The sequence below is a fragment of the Leuresthes tenuis genome, unplaced genomic scaffold (assembly GCF_036924035.1).
Source record: "Leuresthes tenuis unplaced genomic scaffold, fLeuTen1.0.hap1 SCAF_9, whole genome shotgun sequence".
Taxonomy (NCBI): Eukaryota; Metazoa; Chordata; class Actinopteri; order Atheriniformes; family Atherinopsidae; genus Leuresthes; species Leuresthes tenuis.
In genome coordinates this window covers 349,066-365,000 of record NW_027325363.1, presented here as the reverse complement: position 1 = coordinate 365,000, position 15,935 = coordinate 349,066, and the positions used below count along the sequence as shown (strand labels likewise).

Sequence of the window (15,935 nt, the reverse complement as noted above, 5' to 3'; positions counted from 1 at the left end):
CTGCAGCTGTCTGCCCTGAAGATTCTCCGCGGTCAGAAGTTAAATCCGTGGTTTCACCGTCAGAGAGGCTGCAGCGTGACGTAGGAGGTGAGAACACCCAGATTCACCTGAGGTCCAGTTCCAGTGTCTGTAGCTGGCTCCGCCCCCTCAGGAGGCAGATGCTTTTCCCCTCAGATGCTAGCTTGTGCCCTCAGATGCTTCCTTGTGCCCTCAGATGCTTCCTTGTGCCCTCAGATGCTTCCTTGTGCCCTCAGATGCTTCCTTGTGCCCTCAGATGCTTCCTTTTCCCTTCTATGTTCCCTTTTATGCTTCCTTGTTCTCTTTGATGGCCGTGGCTCAGTGGTTAGAGTGAGGCTGTCCAATAACTGGAAGGTTGGCGGTGTGATTCTGTTCCCCTGCAGCTTTTACCCTCCAAAGACAATGTTAGACTCTGCAGTTTTCTCAGGACCCACTGCCCTGCATGTTTTCGGTGTTTCTGGGTCCCTGGGTCCTGAGAAACTGCGCCGTCGAGCTCTAGGACCAAGCGGAAAACGGCGGCTCAAGCTGAAGCCGGTTGGTCGTCCGATGGTCACTAACCGGAGCAACATGTCCCATAATGCCAAAAATTCTCTGAGCTGCAGGCGGACGTTAAATTAATATTTAAACTTCAGTCATAGAGATGGCTGCAGATCGTTAGATAATTTATTTATTAATGATGATGATGACTAACAGCTGAGTGAATCTGAATCATTGGGACTGGATGAATCAGTGAGACAGGAAATAAAGGAAATAAAGGAAATAAAGGAGCTGCCTCAGGTTTCGCCAGTAGGGGGCGTAGATTGACGGTAGTTTATTGTTCAGAGAATAAAAAATGATATTTCTCTAATTAAAAAGGCAGTAAAAAGTAGGCTAACATTTGATGAGCTCTAATTCTCCTCCGTATCGTCATTAATTGAATTATAGTTGAAAGAAACACGTCAGATTGACAGAAGACATTTCGATGGAGCTCCCTGAGTTTCCCAGATAAGGTAACTTGGTTTTCTTCCCGGTGAATTGCTCGTCTTTCGCCGCTGGATGACAGGCGCAGAGGAGCCTATAGAGAGGAGCAGCACAACAGTCATAAAGTCAGTTTATTCCATTTTATTTTATTACACATTTTAAAACAGGGGGGTTTAAAGCTTCCTGCTTTCAGTTAAAGAAACAAACATTTAATGAAAGTTTCCAGCAGGTTAAACTGTAACCTGCTGATACTAAAGAGCCAAGAGAACAAAATATAAAATATGCTTAAATAAATCTCAGTAATTCAAAGCTTCTAATTTAAGAAAAATGCAGAAGTAAGCAGACTGTGTGAGACATTAATGTGGTTTTAACTGCGAGTTTTCTGTTGAGCTCAGATTTTATTTTAACCCGATTCATTTCCCTACGTGGGGAGCAGGAAGGCTTAGGGGTGAAGGAGAGGAGTCCCGTTACTCTGCCGTCTGTTGTTGACCGTTCTGTGTTCACTGCCTAAAATCACCGGTTCTGTTACTCATTTCAGATCAAACGGATCACTTCAGTACACTGAATTATTCACATTTTATTCAGGTTCTCCCACCTGTTGCTGCTGTTATATTCCAGAATAAGTGTAGATTCGGTGAGTTTGGGTGACGTCACTCACAGGTGAAACACAGAAAATAACGTTAGGGTTAGGGTGGGTTAGGGTTAGGGTTAGGGTGGGTTAGGGTTAGGGTGGGTTAGGGTTAGGGTTAGGGTGGGTTAGGGTTAGGGTGGGTTAGGGTTAGGGTGGGTTAGGGTTAGGGTGGGTTAGGGTTAACCTAACCCACCCTAACCCACCCTAACCCTTCAGAGCCAGTCAAACAGAAAGGGGACAGTGGCCCTAACAGTATGGATATAAAGCTGCTCACCGCTCCAGCGCACCTGTCTCCACCTTCAGGTGGTTAAGGAGGCGTGGCCTGTAGGGTTAGGGTTGGCCTCAGAGCACCTGGACACACACCAAACTGTCACTTCTGTCCTTAAAGGTGGGCGCCTGAATGGGCTCGCTGATCAGAAGGGGGCGGAGCCAGCAGGTGGAGCAGACAACTCATCCACCCAGCAGAGCAGCGAGTTGGAGACGACCAGTTTCTGTTCGTCTGAGGAGGACTCAGGTGGAAGGTGAGTTTTCATCCGTAGACCCACCTTTGTTAGGAACGGGGGCGGGGGCGGAGCTCCCACAGCGCCGGGGGCGGAGCTCCCACAGCGCCGGGGGCGGAGCTCCCACAGCGCCGGAGGCGGAGCTCCCACAGCGCCGGAGGCGGAGCTCCCACAGCGCCGGGGGCGGGGCTCCCACAGCGCTGGGGGCGGAGCTTCCACAGCACCGGGGGCGGAGCTCCCACAGCGCCGGGGGCGGAGCTCCCACAGCGCCGGGGGCGGAGCTCCCACAGCGCCGGGGGCGGAGCTTCCACAGCGCCGGGGGCGGAGCTCCCACAGCGCCGGAGGCGGAGCTCCCACAGCGCCGGGGGCGGGGCTCCCACAGCGCTGGGGGCGGAGCTTCCACAGCACCGGGGGCGGAGCTCCCACAGCGCCGGGGGCGGAGCTCCCACAGCGCCGGGGGCGGAGCTCCCACAGCGCCGGGGGCGGAGCTTCCACAGCGCCGGGGGCGGAGCTTCCACAGCGCCGGAGGCGGAGCTTCCACAGCGCCGGGGGCGGAGCTTCCACAGCGCCGGGGGCGGAGCTCCCACAGCGCCGGAGGCGGAGCTTCCACAGCGCCGGGGGCGGAGCTTCCAGCCCAGGCGGTGCAGGGCTCACACAGAGGTTTGACTTTACGACAGCGGTGTCACCTCCACACCTGCAGGCGGAGCAGCGAGCAGAGGAAACGTTTCCTTTTACTGTCGATGAGGACTTTAAAACAAACTAAATGATTTTTATCCTCTCAGTTTCAGGAATGTGTTTTCCTTGAAATGCTGAAGGAGTTAGACAAAGAAATGAGAAAAGCTGCCTTCAAACTCACGTTTTTTAACATTCTGATGAAGCTTTGACTGAAAAGTCACGGAAAGCTGAAGAAATGAGTCTAAAGGTGTTTTTTCACGTTGTTTTTATGATGTTAAGATAAGATAATTTAATGTGGACATGGACTCCATCTGCCACAGAGACTTTAAATGGACCGGATCCTGAATGACTGGTTGGAAGGAGTCAGGAGGCTCTGAGCCAATGAATAAAAATGTGCTCCTGCTCCTTTAAAGGCCTCTCAGTCATGTGACATCAGCAGCAGCTCAGCTGTGATTGGCCAGTGTGTCTGACACACATTCACCTGCCCTCAGGTGGTTTTCTTCTGCTCCAGTTAACCTGTTCATGCAGCCCTGCTCTGATTGGCTGCTGCAGGTCACATGCTGGGCGGCGCGGTTTGTTTTGTCCCGCAGATAAAAGCGTCCCCCGTGATCTGAGAGCAGAATGAATGTTCCCGACACTCCGAGCGTTTGGGTTGTTTTTGCATCTGAAAATTAAACATTTTCATTATTGATATTTTTCACAGGTTTGTAAATTTAAGCTGCTGTAACATTTATTTGCATTTTAAGTTTTGAATCTTATTGTTTTTGTTGAATTAGAGTTAAATAGTTTGAGGTAAAGTTAAATTTAAATTTGTGAATGTTTTGTATCATTTTATTTGTTTTAATTTGATATTTTTCTGCAATAATTGAACTTTTTCCCGTTTTTGATCTCATTATTTATTTAATCTTCTTCATGTTTCCTTCTTTCTGTCTGTGATGTCACACCAGGTTCAGCCAATCAACAGAGCAGAGCAGCTCCTCGCCGCGACTCATCAGGCGTCAACGGCGCCGCCACCGAAAACCCAAAGCACCACGGATGGAGCGGGTACACGCACACGTGCACACGCACACACACACGTGCGCACGCACACATGCACACGTGCACACGCACGCACGCACACGTGCTCACTCTATGAGGTGAAATCTAGTCTAAACATCCGGAGACGCGCAGCAGCGTGCTGTTAGCTAACGGCTCCACCCTTTGGAGCCCTAACCCCACCCTTAGGAGCCCTAACCCCACCCTTTAGAGCCCTAACCCCACCCTTAGGAGCCCTAACCCCACCCTGTGGAGCCCTAACCCCACCCTGTGGAGCCCTAACCCCACCCTTAGGAGCCCTAAACCCACCCTTTAGAGCCCTAACCCCACCCTGTGGAGCCCTAAACCCACCCTGTGGAGCCCTAACCCCACCCTGTGGAGCCCTAACCCCACCCTTTGGAGCCCTAACCCCACCCTGTGGAGCCCTAACCCCACCCTGTGGAGCCCTAACCCCACCCTTAGGAGCCCTAACCCCACCCTTAGGAGCCCTAACCCCACCCTTTAGAGCCCTAACCCCACCCTTAGGAGCCCTAACCCCACCATTAGGAGCCCTAACCCCACCCTGTGGAGCCCTAACCCCACCCTTAGGAGCCCTAACCCCACCCTGTGGAGCCCTAACCCCACCCTGTGGAGCCCTAACCCCACCCTTTGGAGCCCTAACCCCACCCTGTGGAGCCCTAACCCCACCCTTTAGAGCCCTAACCCCACCCTGTGGAGCCCTAACCCCACCCTTAGGAGCCCTAACCCCACCCTTAGGAGCCCTAACCCCACCATTAGGAGCCCTAACCCCACCCTGTGGAGCCCTAACCCCACCCTGTGGAGCCCTAACCCCACCCTTTGGAGCCCTAACCCCACCCTGTGGAGCCCTAACCCCACCCTTAGGAGCCCTAACCTCACCCTTAGGAGCCCTAACCCCACCCTTTAGAGCCCTAACCCCACCCTTAGGAGCCCTAACCCCACCCTGTGGAGCCCTAACCCCACCCTGTGGAGCCGTAACCCCACCCTGTGGAGCCCTAACCCCACCCTTAGGATCCCTAACCCCACCCTTTAGAGCCCTAACCCCACCCTTAGGAGCCCTAACCCCACCCTGTGGAGCCCTAACCCCACCGTTTGGAGCCCTAACCCCACCCTGTGGAGCCCTAACCCCACCCTGTGGAGCCCTAACCCCACCCTGTGGAGCCCTAACCCCACCCTTTGGAGCCCTAACCCCACCATTTGGAGCCCTATCCCCACCCTTTAGAGCCCTAACCCATCAGAGCATGATTCTACTTTGATGTAACATCACTGCAGCGTGAACTTTTCCCATAAATTTCACTGGAAAGCCGAATGTCCCGACCTTTTTGTACTTTCTATAGACGGTCAGATGCCTTCATTCAGCTGGTCATGGCACAGAGACAGACGGAACCGGATATGAAACAATCTGAACAGCAAACTGATTTAATGATAAGCAGAAAGAGTTCTAAAGTTCTGACTGATCAGCTACCTGCTGAGCTCACAGTTTCCTGTCACTGACCTGTCCTCCATCTTCTTCTTCTGTGTCTCCGTCCATCTTTCTGTCTGTCAGTCTGTGTCTCTCAGCAGTGTCACTGACTCCACCATGTCGCTCAACATCATCACTGTAACGCTCAACATGGGTGAGTACAGGCCGGGTCCAGAACAGGCCGGGTCCAGAACAGGCCGGGTCCAGAACAGGCCGGGTCCGGAACAGAACAGACCAGAACAGACCAAAACAGACCAGAACAGACCAAAACAGGCCAGAACAGACCAGAACGGACCAGAACAGACCAGAACAGACCAGAACAGACCAGAACAGAACCATTACCATTTTACGGTTTGCATGTTGTTCGTACTTTGACCCGGCCGGGCTTGGACTAACGGCGTCCGTCTGTCTTTCAGAGAGGTACAACTTCCTGGGCATCAGCATCGTCGGTCAGAGCAACGACCGAGGAGACGGAGGGATTTATATCGGCTCCATCATGAAGGGCGGAGCGGTGGCAGCGGACGGCCGCATCGAGCCAGGAGACATGCTCCTGCAGGTAGTTCCTGTTGGTGATGCACCATCACAATCTGTTACCTCTGACCTCATCAGTTCAACAATGAAAACAACCAATCAGGAGCATTCTGAGGGGAGGGGCTCTGGAGCTGAAGCCCAGCAGAGAGGGAGTGGGAGGAGCCTGTAATATATTTTGTTTAAATGAACAAGCTCTTTCTCAAAGTTACCATGTTCTGCTTCAACTTATCCTTTATTTAATGGTCCTACTTCGGTATTCTAACAGTTACTCACCTAAAATGTTTCAAATTCATTATCTGCTGATACTAAGTCTTTTTACCATGTTACACATTGATAGTTCCTCAATAACCAAGAGTTCAGTTTCCTTCTCTGAAAACTGCTGCTCTGACTCAGTTGTGGTATTAAAACTGAAGTCTCGTCTCGACAGGTGAACGACATCAACTTTGAGAACATGAGTAACGATGACGCCGTCCGGGTCCTGAGAGAGATCGTCCACCAGCCAGGGTGAGACATCTTTAATGTATTAGGAACAACATGTTCCATCCATTTGGACCATTTTTTCCTGATGAATAATGTTGATCCAGTCCTCAATGGTTGGTGGTTCTGGTGTGAACTCTGGTGTGAACTCTGGTGTGAACTCTGGTGTGAACTCTGGAGTGAACTCTGGTGTGAACTCTGGTGTGAACTCTGGTGTGAAGTGGAGTGAACTCTGGTGTGAACTCTGGTGTGAAGTGGAGTGAACTCTGGTGTGAACTCTGGAGTGAACTCTGGTGTGAACTCTGGTGTGAACTCTGGAGTGAATTCTGGAGTGAACTCTGGAATGGATTCTGGAGTGAACTCTGGAGTGAACTCTGGAGTGAACTCTGGAGTGAACTCTGGTGTGAACTCTGGTGTGAACTCTGGAGTGAACTCTGGTGTGAACTCTGGTGTGAAGTGGAGTGAACTCTGGTGTGAACTCTGGTGTGAACTCTGGAGTGAATTCTGATGTGAATTCTGGAGTGAACTCTGGAATGGATTCTGGAGTGAACTCTGGTGTGAACTCTGGTGTGAACTCTGATGTGAACTCTGATGTGAACTCTGATGTGAACTCTGGTGTGAATTCTTGAGTGAACTGGAGTGAACTCTGGAGTGAACTCTGGTGTGAATTCTGGTGTGAACTCTCGAGTGAATTCTGTTGTGAACTCTGGAGGGAATTCTGGAGTGAACTCTGGTGTGAACTCTGGTGTGAACTCTGGAGTGAATTCTGGAGTGAACTCTGGTGTGAACTCTGGAGTGAAGTCTGGTGTGAACTCTGGTGTGAACTCTCGAGTGAATTCTGTTGTGAACTCTGGAGGGAATTCTGGAGTGAACTCTGGTGTGAACTCTGGTGTGAACTCTGGAGTGAATTCTGGAGTGAACTGTGGTGTGAACTCTGGTGTGAACTCTGGTGTGAACTCTGGTGTGAACTGTGGAGTGAACTGTGGAGTGAACTCTGGTGTGAATTCTGGAGTGAACTCTGGTGTGAACTCTGGTGTGAACTCTGGTGTGAAATCTGGAGTGAAGTGGTGTGAACTGTGGAGTGAACTCTGGTGTGAACTGTGGAGTGAACTCTGGAGTCAACTCTGGAGTCAACTCTGGTGTGAACTCTGGAGTGAACTCTGGAGTGAACTGTGGAGTGAACTGTGGAGTGAACTCTGGTGTGAACTCTGGAGTGAACTCTGGTGTGAACTCTGTGAATTCTGGAGTGAACTCTGGTGTGAACTGGTGTGAACTCTGGAGTGAACTCTGGTGTGAAATCTGGAGTGAACTCTGGTGTGAACTCTGGAGTGAATTCTGGAATGGATTCTGGAGTGAACTCTGGTGTGAACTGGAGTGAACTCTGGTGTGAACTCTGGTGTGAACTCTCGAGTGAACTGGTGTGAACTCTGGAGTGAACTCTGGTGTGAACTCTGGTGTGAACTCTGGAGTGAATTCTGTTGTGAACTCTGGAGTGAACTCTGGAGTGAACTCTGGTGTGAACTCTGGAGTGAACTCTGGAGTGAATTCTGTTGTGAACTCTGGAGTGAACTCTGGAGTGAACTCTTGAGTGAACTCTGGTGTGAACTCTGGTGTGAACTCTGGAGTGAACTCTGTGAATTCTGGAGTGAACTCTGGTGTGAACTGGTGTGAACTCTGGAGTGAACTCTGGTGTGAAATCTGGAGTGAACTCTGGTGTGAACTCTGGAGTGAATTCTGGAATGGATTCTGGAGTGAACTCTGGTGTGAACTGGAGTGAACTCTGGTGTGAACTCTGGTGTGAACTCTCGAGTGAACTGGTGTGAACTCTGGAGTGAACTCTGGAGTGAATTCTGTTGTGAACTCTGGAGTGAACTCTGGAGTGAACTCTGGTGTGAACTCTGGAGTGAACTCTGGTGTGAACTCTGTGAATTCTGGAGTGAACTCTGGTGTGAACTGGTGTGAACTCTGGAGTGAACTCTGGTGTGAAATCTGGAGTGAACTCTGGTGTGAACTCTGGAGTGAATTCTGGAATGGATTCTGGAGTGAACTCTGGTGTGAACTGGAGTGAACTCTGGTGTGAACTCTGGTGTGAACTCTCGAGTGAACTGGTGTGAACTCTGGAGTGAACTCTGGTGTGAACTCTGGTGTGAACTCTGGAGTGAATTCTGTTGTGAACTCTGGAGTGAACTCTGGTGTGAACTGTGGAGTGAACTCTGTGAATTCTGGAGTGAACTCTGATGTGAACTCTGATGTGAACTATGGAGTGAACTCTGGAGTGAACTGTCGAGTGAACTCTGGAGTGAACTCTGTTAATTCTGGAGTGAACTCTGGAGTGAACTCTGGAGTGAACTCTGGAGTGAACTCTGGAGTAAACTCTGGAGTGAACTCTGGAGTGAACTCTGGAGTGAACTCTGGCTTCCGTCCTGCTTCATAATATTGTTGTTTTGTAAATGTTCAATTAATCTATTTCTTTCTTCAGTGTTACTTTGTCAGACTTGATCGTGTTATTCTGATTCAGAAAGTAATATCGCTGTAGTTTAGACTTTCTTTAAGGTTAAACCAGTTATTTCCCCTGTTACCACCGCCTTTAATGCATCCTATAACATGGTGTCACTCTGATCCGGGTACATTTCTATTTCCATCTTTAATCTTTCTTTCATATCCGAGTCATGAAGAATATTTGCGTTTAACTTCTTTGCATGAAGTCGTATTGACTTAGTGTAGCGGTAAGACTGCCGCCTTTCATGTGTGTGACCGGGGTTTGAACCCTGCATGAAACTATCTATCTGCATCAACCTGATGCGCACCTCCAAAAAACCCTCACTGCACGGCGCGTTGATGCAGAACACAAAGGCTGTGACTGGAACATAAGTTTTTGCTTTTTCCGGTCTTAATGGCTGAACACGGCAAAGAAGCTCGTCAAATCGGCCCGTTGACATTCGATAGTATCAAAGTGCATTTGTTCATCCAGGTCCCTCAGGGGGTGTTTATGCATTTAACAGACGCTTTTATCCAAAGCAACTTACAGGCAGGTAGGGTAAGGTAAGGGGGTCTTGCCTAAGGACCCCTACTGGAGGTAATGCCTTTAATGCAGGGGATTTGAACCCAACTCCCTCATGAATGGTGGAAATCATACCAGTGAAACAGAAACTATGCTTTACACTCCCTGCATACCTGGGATATTTGGGTAAAAGTGTCCGATAAATGCGTAAACATTCAGGTGCGTGTTTCCATGACAACAGGTCAGCTGTGTCAGTTGGTGGTTTGATGACCTCGACATGGCTCAGTGGCTGTGCTTCCTCTGGTATTTCACCCATAGTCTGGCTGTGAAAGAGGATCTGGCCTTGGGCTGAGAGAGAGAGCCGTCACACAGAAACTTTTGAACAAAGGCACGAGTGCGTCGGTAGATGGCGAGCTTTAGCTGCTAATACCTCTCATCTCTATCAATTCACTCATTGTGACTGTGTGCCACCCCCCTTTTGACCTGTATTTAGCGCCTTGTCTGCTTCTGGCGCATGTCGGGGTTTTATTTATTGCTTTGGTTCTATCGGGCGCTCCCTCACAGAGCAGCCATGGCAGCGTTGTTCCAGACCGGACCCGACCCCCAGGCCCGACCTCTGCTGTGCTGATGCTGCGTTCCTCCTTTTTCTTTTAGTCCGGTGACGTTAACGGTGGCCAAGTGTTGGGATCCAAACCCACGAGGCTGCTTCACACTGCCGAGAAGTGAGTCAACAACCTTCACGACATGTTGAGATTATAACCTGCAGAAATGGATCCATACAGTCTCCATCCTCTGAAACCCCACAGGTGAACCAGTCCGCCCCATTGACCCCGCCGCCTGGGTATCTCACACCGCCGCCATGACGGGGAGGCTCCCCCCACACTACGGTACTCCTCCCATCAGCCACTGCAGCGTTCTTCCACCCCTCTTCTGTCCGTCACACATTAACGTCCCCCCTCTCTTCCAGGCGTGCAGGAAGAAAACCATCTCAACATCCACAGCGACATGACGGTGGTCATCAAGGCGATGGCCAATCCAGAGTCAGGCCTGGAGGTTCGAGACAGGATGTGGCTGAAGATCACCATCCCCAACGCCTTCATTGGTAAGAAGACCAGCTTCAGTCTGGATGCTGCAACAGAACTTGATCTGAACCCATTAAAGACTGAATCCTCTGTTGCTTCATACTCTGTCAGAAACCCTTCTGAGTTTATCAAACAGGTTCCTCAGAGCTCAGCCTCCTACTGCATTTCGTCTGTCCAGGTTCGGATGTGGTGGACTGGCTCTACCGTAACGTGGAAGGTTTCACCGACCGCCGCGAAGCTCGCAAGTATGCCGGCAATCTGCTGAAGGCCGGATTCATCCGACATACCATCAACAAGGTTACGTTCTCTGAGCAGTGCTACTACATCTTTGGAGACCTGTGTGGAGGTGAGCACCGGAGGGCCTGGTTCTGGTGGAAGTTCCTTCCTGTTAAAGCCTGCAGTACCAGGAGTGACCATAACTCAGCGACTGGGGGTCAAAGCTGCTCATGTCAGCTGCTTTCAAACCGATGTAACTTCCTCTGAGATGTTTATTGGTTTAAATTTAGAAAGAAAACATTTCCATACGTGTTTTTGGCCCCTTTCAGGTGATTTTCATGTTTAATGATGAGTGAATGAAAACGGAAACTCTGGTTTCTGGATGTGCCGACGGGGTATTCTGAGGTATTCTGATTTCACTCCTGCCCTCCTCAGATCTGGCTGCGATGTCTCTGCTGGACCCCGACGAGGGCTCCAATCCAGGAGGAGGATCGGACGGCGAGCCGCCGGTCTTCCCCTACCAGTACCCCATCCCTCACCCCTACAGCTCACCTCAGCCGCTCCACCCGCTGCCACCCTGTGGGGGAGCAGGAAGTCAGCACAGTGAAGGTGACTCACTGTCTTATATTTTCCTCTATGATGCTGAGAAATGTACAGAAACACTGAGAGCTGACGACTCGATGACATCATCTGATTGATCATATAGGAAGCAGCCGATCAAACTGCAGCGATGATCAGAAGGCGGGGCGAGGAAGAAGAGGGGAGGAGCCCAAGCCCACCAAACAGGAAGTGGGTGTTCGCCACACGTTGGCTGGATCCCCCAGTGACGGCGGCGAAAAAGACCCCCGCGACTTTCCTTCGGTACAACCTGAAATCTCCCGGCAGTCCTTCTGCCTCGCCATGGGAAGCACCAGCGACCTCTTTGTGGATGTCATGTGACGCTCTGGGGATGATCTCACATTCTGTCTGGTGTTGGAGCCGGAAACATGTTTCTGTTTGAAAACGTGAGGTTTTACTTTGAAAAGAACCCCCCCACACAGGAGGGAGTGTGTCTGAACTCATTCAGGGAAGTTTGATCCTCGTGAATCTGGCCTCAGCAGGTCCTGAGTCCAGCAGCTTCCCAGAACCAGTGGTCTGCAGGCTGAACACGTTGGGCTGGTTTTGACTCATTATGGAAACGTTGCTGTTGCCTCCTCCAGGAGACCGGAACCAAACATGAAGTTCAGCTTTATTTATAAATGTCATCTCAGGTCACTCCAGAGAAACAGTCCAATTAGGGTCAAATTCATTGTAATAAAATAAAATCCAATTCATTAAGTTCAAAATAAGCCAAATACATACAAAATTAATTTAAATAAGTAGCCTAGCTAAGGAAACCAGATTAACTGAAACTTCTCTCTGATCCTGAGCTGCATGAGGCGACTGTGGAGAGAAAAAACTCCCTTTTACCAGGAAGAAACCTCCATCAGAACCAGAACCAGGAAGAAACCTCCATCAGAACCAGAACCAGGAAGGGTCCATCTGCCTGGACCAGCTGGGGCTGAGAGGACAGGAAAGAGGGGACAACAAGCAGCGTAACACCAGGCCAGAGACACCTGCTGAGAGAGAGAAACACAAGTTAATGACAGCAATGATGTCATATGGAGGGAGGAGAGGTGCATCATGGGAGCTCCCCCAGCAGGCTGGGCCTATAGCAGCAGAACTATGGGATGTTTCAGGCTCACCTGAGCCATCCCTAACTATAAGCTTTATCAGAAAGGAAAGTTTCAGCCTGATCTTAAAGGTAGAGAGGGTGTCTGCTTCCTGAAGCCAAACTGGCAGCTGGTTCCACAGAGAGGGGCCTGATAACTGAAGGCTCTGCCTCCCATTCTGCTTTTAGGGGCCTGATAACTGAAGGCTCTGCCTCCCATTCTGCTTTTAGGGGCCTGATAACTGAAGGCTCTGCCTCCCATTCTGCTTTTAGGGGCCTGATAACTGAAGGCTCTGCCTCCCATTCTGCTTTTAGGGGCCTGATAACTGAAGGCTCTGCCTCCCATTCTGCTTTTAGGGGCCTGATAACTGAAGGCTCTGCCTCCCATTCTGCTTTTAGGGGCCTGATAACTGAAGGCTCTGCCTCCCATTCTGCTTTTAGGGGCCTGATAACTGAAGGCTCTGCCTCCCATTCTGCTTTTAGGGGCCTGATAACTGAAGGCTCTGCCTCCCATTCTGCTTTTAGGGGCCTAATAACTGAAGGCTCTGCCTCCCATTCTGCTTTTAGGGGCCTGATAACTGAAGGCTCTGCCTCCCATTCTGCTTTTAGGGGCCTGATAACTGAAGGCTCTGCCTCCCATTCTGCTTTTAGGGGCCTGATAACTGAAGGCTCTGCCTCCCATTCTGCTTTTAGGGGCCTAATAACTGAAGGCTCTGCCTCCCATTCTGCTTTTAGGGGCCTGATAACTGAAGGCTCTGCCTCCCATTCTGCTTTTAGGGGCCTGATAACTGAAGGCTCTGCCTCCCATTCTGCTTTTAGGGGCCTGATAACTGAAGGCTCTGCCTCCCATTCTGCTTTTAGAAACTCTGGGAACAACAAGGAAACCTGCAGCCTGAGAGCGAAGTGCTCTGTTGGGGAAATATCCAGCTGTGAGATCTTTAAGATGTGATGGAGTCTGATTTAACTGATCAAACAGGTCAGATCCTCGCTGAATTTATTCACATGTTTCAGCTTTTAACTCGGCTGATGCAGGTGTTGGACACAGACTGTGGAAAGATATTCCTGTTTCAGAAGGTTTGAATGATTGGTCTGCATTAAGAAACTCTGCAGCCAACACTGATCACCAGGATAACTGAGATTCTTGGTCTTTGGGAGGAGCAGAACAGTCCAGTATGAGCTGATACCCCCCATTAGTTTAGAACCGAAGCCTTTCAGGTGAGAGTTAAAACGTCTGCGAGCTGAGCTTATTCAGCTCTGAGGACCACTGCAGGGACACTGATTTTGCAGTGATTGGACTGTTTCAGCTTCTCGGTTCACGTTTGGGGTGATGTAGAATGTGAAGAACCCAGTTTGGAGCGAACTGGACCCGGACCGTCGAACTGTGTGCTGTGATAAAGCTCTGGGTTGGTGCTGATACTGATAATGCTGGGCTGGGCCGGGTGTTTGAGGTTGAACCCGTGTTCATTCTAACAGGATGTTCTGGATCAGGGGTCCGACTCCACATCAGCATGTTGGACGGACATAAATCCCATGACCCGGTTTAGTCTCGGTAACATAAACCTCTTTGTGACCTTCTGTGGTCAGTCAGCAACAACGGAGAGACCAAAAGAAACTGCCTCCTTCATGCTTTTCATCTTCTTTTTTAAAAAAGGGGCGGGGTCTATTCATGACCCCGCCCCTCTCTGCTGTGGATGGTTCTGGGCTCTCGTGCAGGTCTATGGTTGGACGAGGTCATACCCACCATCCATCGCTGCAGGTTCTGGAATTGTCTGGTAGCTGGTTCCACCATCAGGGAGCCGCCGGTCTGGACTGAGCCTTGTTTGTAGGGCAGAACCAGATGAGGTTCCTGAGCGAGGTCCAGAGGGAGCATCAGCCTGCCGGAGGTCTCTTTTGGCAGCATTGAGGCACCTGTCGGGGGTTGTTAGTTAGAGGTGGTTTAAACTGTGAAGAGAAGGAGACCCGGGACAGAGCCCTGTGGAGCAGGAGAGGAGATGGGATGGAGAACTTTGGAGGAACATCCAAAGTAAAGTTATTCTGATGGTTCCGGTTACAAATCTTTCTGGAGGAGGTTCTGTTCAGAGTTTTTTTGGTTCTTTTCCTGATGATTTCCAGACATGTAAAAGTGTTCAGACAGAAGCTCTGAGGCTGCATTGGAACCCTGAAGCACTGAATAAATGACAAAATAAATGCATCGGAGCAGCTTTTCAGGACAGCTGACTGACCCAAAACAGACCAGAACCCAGAGTCCACCTTTACATCAGAACCGAGTCTGCTGTGGTCACACGTTTCAGTTCAGAGTTTCAGCAGATGATAGTTTTTATTTATTTTGTCCCCACAAACAACAATAAAAACCTCTGAGAAACTTCTGGGCTGATTTTTAAAAACTTAGTTTATTAACAGGGTTTCTGTTTATGGATCTGTAGTTTGTTTCTAAGAGGAATCATCAGTGGGTTTCCTCCCTCCTGGAGCTCATTCCCTATAAGCAGGTTTTCATTCGGCCTCCCAGGACATAACAGGGCTATAACTGTCACATCGTGTGTCATCGGACCAGAACCGATAAACCGCACAGTCAGCAGCCATAGTTCACTCCATTTCCCCCTTTGTCCCGATGTTATAACCCAGGAACATGAAAAAAGAGGAAAACTAAACTCTGAGAACAGGAAGCAACATTCAGAAATCAACAGAAGAAGGTATCAGATTCAGATTTTCCCCCTCAAACAAAAGTGGATTCTGTCCATAATAAAGATTTCATAAATGAAACCAAAGCAATGCTCTGTGGCTGGAGCCCCTTCTTTGTTATTTCCAAACAGGAGTTTAGTTGCATTGTTCTCAGATGCTGGGTGTGGAACCCAGACAGCAGCTCTTCATCGTGTCCATCCTGAATATCTTTAATACTTCTGTATTAATGACCCATTAATAACTAATGAAAGGAAGTCTTTTGGCCAGTTCCTGCTGTCAGATTCTTTCTCCCATTTATGCCTCAGACAGGTTGTGTTTGTTCATCTTTAAATACTTTGGACCCAGAATCCGCCTTATAGCGATCATACAGATGTTCAACAAGTTGTTTTCAAACTCATTCCACCTTCTTTTACCTTTTATCAGATATGTGATGGTGTACCTGAGGGAGTCTGGAAGACCCCTGTGTTGGACCCCTGTTGTCACCAGTCAGCCCTTTAATAGCAGATATCTGGGTTAGGGTTAGATAACCATCATCAGTCTTATCTGCTGGGTTCATGCTGTCAATTCAGTTTTATTTATGGGGGTTATGGTTATTTTTAGGTGTTAGGGGTATCTCAAGACTTTTGACCCCTGAGGGCCCCCGAGTGACGCGAGTGATTCATATCTCTCCTTCATCCTGAGACGGAAGGAGGGACGCGTCCCATTCCGAGCAGCTGCCTCCTCGGCCTGTGTGAGCGGCCACAGCAGCAAGGATCCCGCTGGGATCTGTCGGTAGATAAATCACACGTCCACCGCGGTTATCAGTGCTGGTTAAATGAAAAAACCAACTGTGATTTAAAAAAAGAAAGCCTCCCAGTGGGGTGTGGAGAGTGCTGCGCAGGAGGGCGGTGCTCCGAGCGGGACGCGACCGGCGAGACTCCGTCAGCTGACGCGCTGCTACAGCCGCCGACATCTTGCCTC

At 49.9% G+C, this 15,935-nt stretch overlaps 1 protein-coding gene across 2 annotated transcripts in view; it reads left to right on the top strand.

The window, feature by feature from the left end:
- The window catches only part of LOC140313834 (segment polarity protein dishevelled homolog DVL-3), a 17,777-nt gene extending 5,479 nt beyond the window's left edge, over positions 1-12,298 (top strand). For both annotated transcript variants that reach the window (XM_072391810.1, XM_072391809.1), the window contains 12 exons: positions 1-87; positions 1,998-2,130; positions 3,732-3,828; positions 5,384-5,453; positions 5,716-5,855; positions 6,258-6,334; positions 9,963-10,030; positions 10,115-10,195; positions 10,276-10,410; positions 10,569-10,736; positions 11,042-11,215; positions 11,313-12,298. The exon at positions 1-87 is cut by the window's left edge and continues 2 nt beyond it. In XM_072391810.1, the coding sequence (XP_072247911.1) occupies positions 1-87; positions 1,998-2,130; positions 3,732-3,828; positions 5,384-5,453; positions 5,716-5,855; positions 6,258-6,334; positions 9,963-10,030; positions 10,115-10,195; positions 10,276-10,410; positions 10,569-10,736; positions 11,042-11,215; positions 11,313-11,545 (1,463 nt within the window). In that variant the 3' untranslated portion in view covers positions 11,546-12,298. The remainder of the gene's footprint in view (positions 88-1,997; positions 2,131-3,731; positions 3,829-5,383; positions 5,454-5,715; positions 5,856-6,257; positions 6,335-9,962; positions 10,031-10,114; positions 10,196-10,275; positions 10,411-10,568; positions 10,737-11,041; positions 11,216-11,312) is intronic.
- Positions 12,299-15,935: the final 3,637 nt, after the last annotated feature.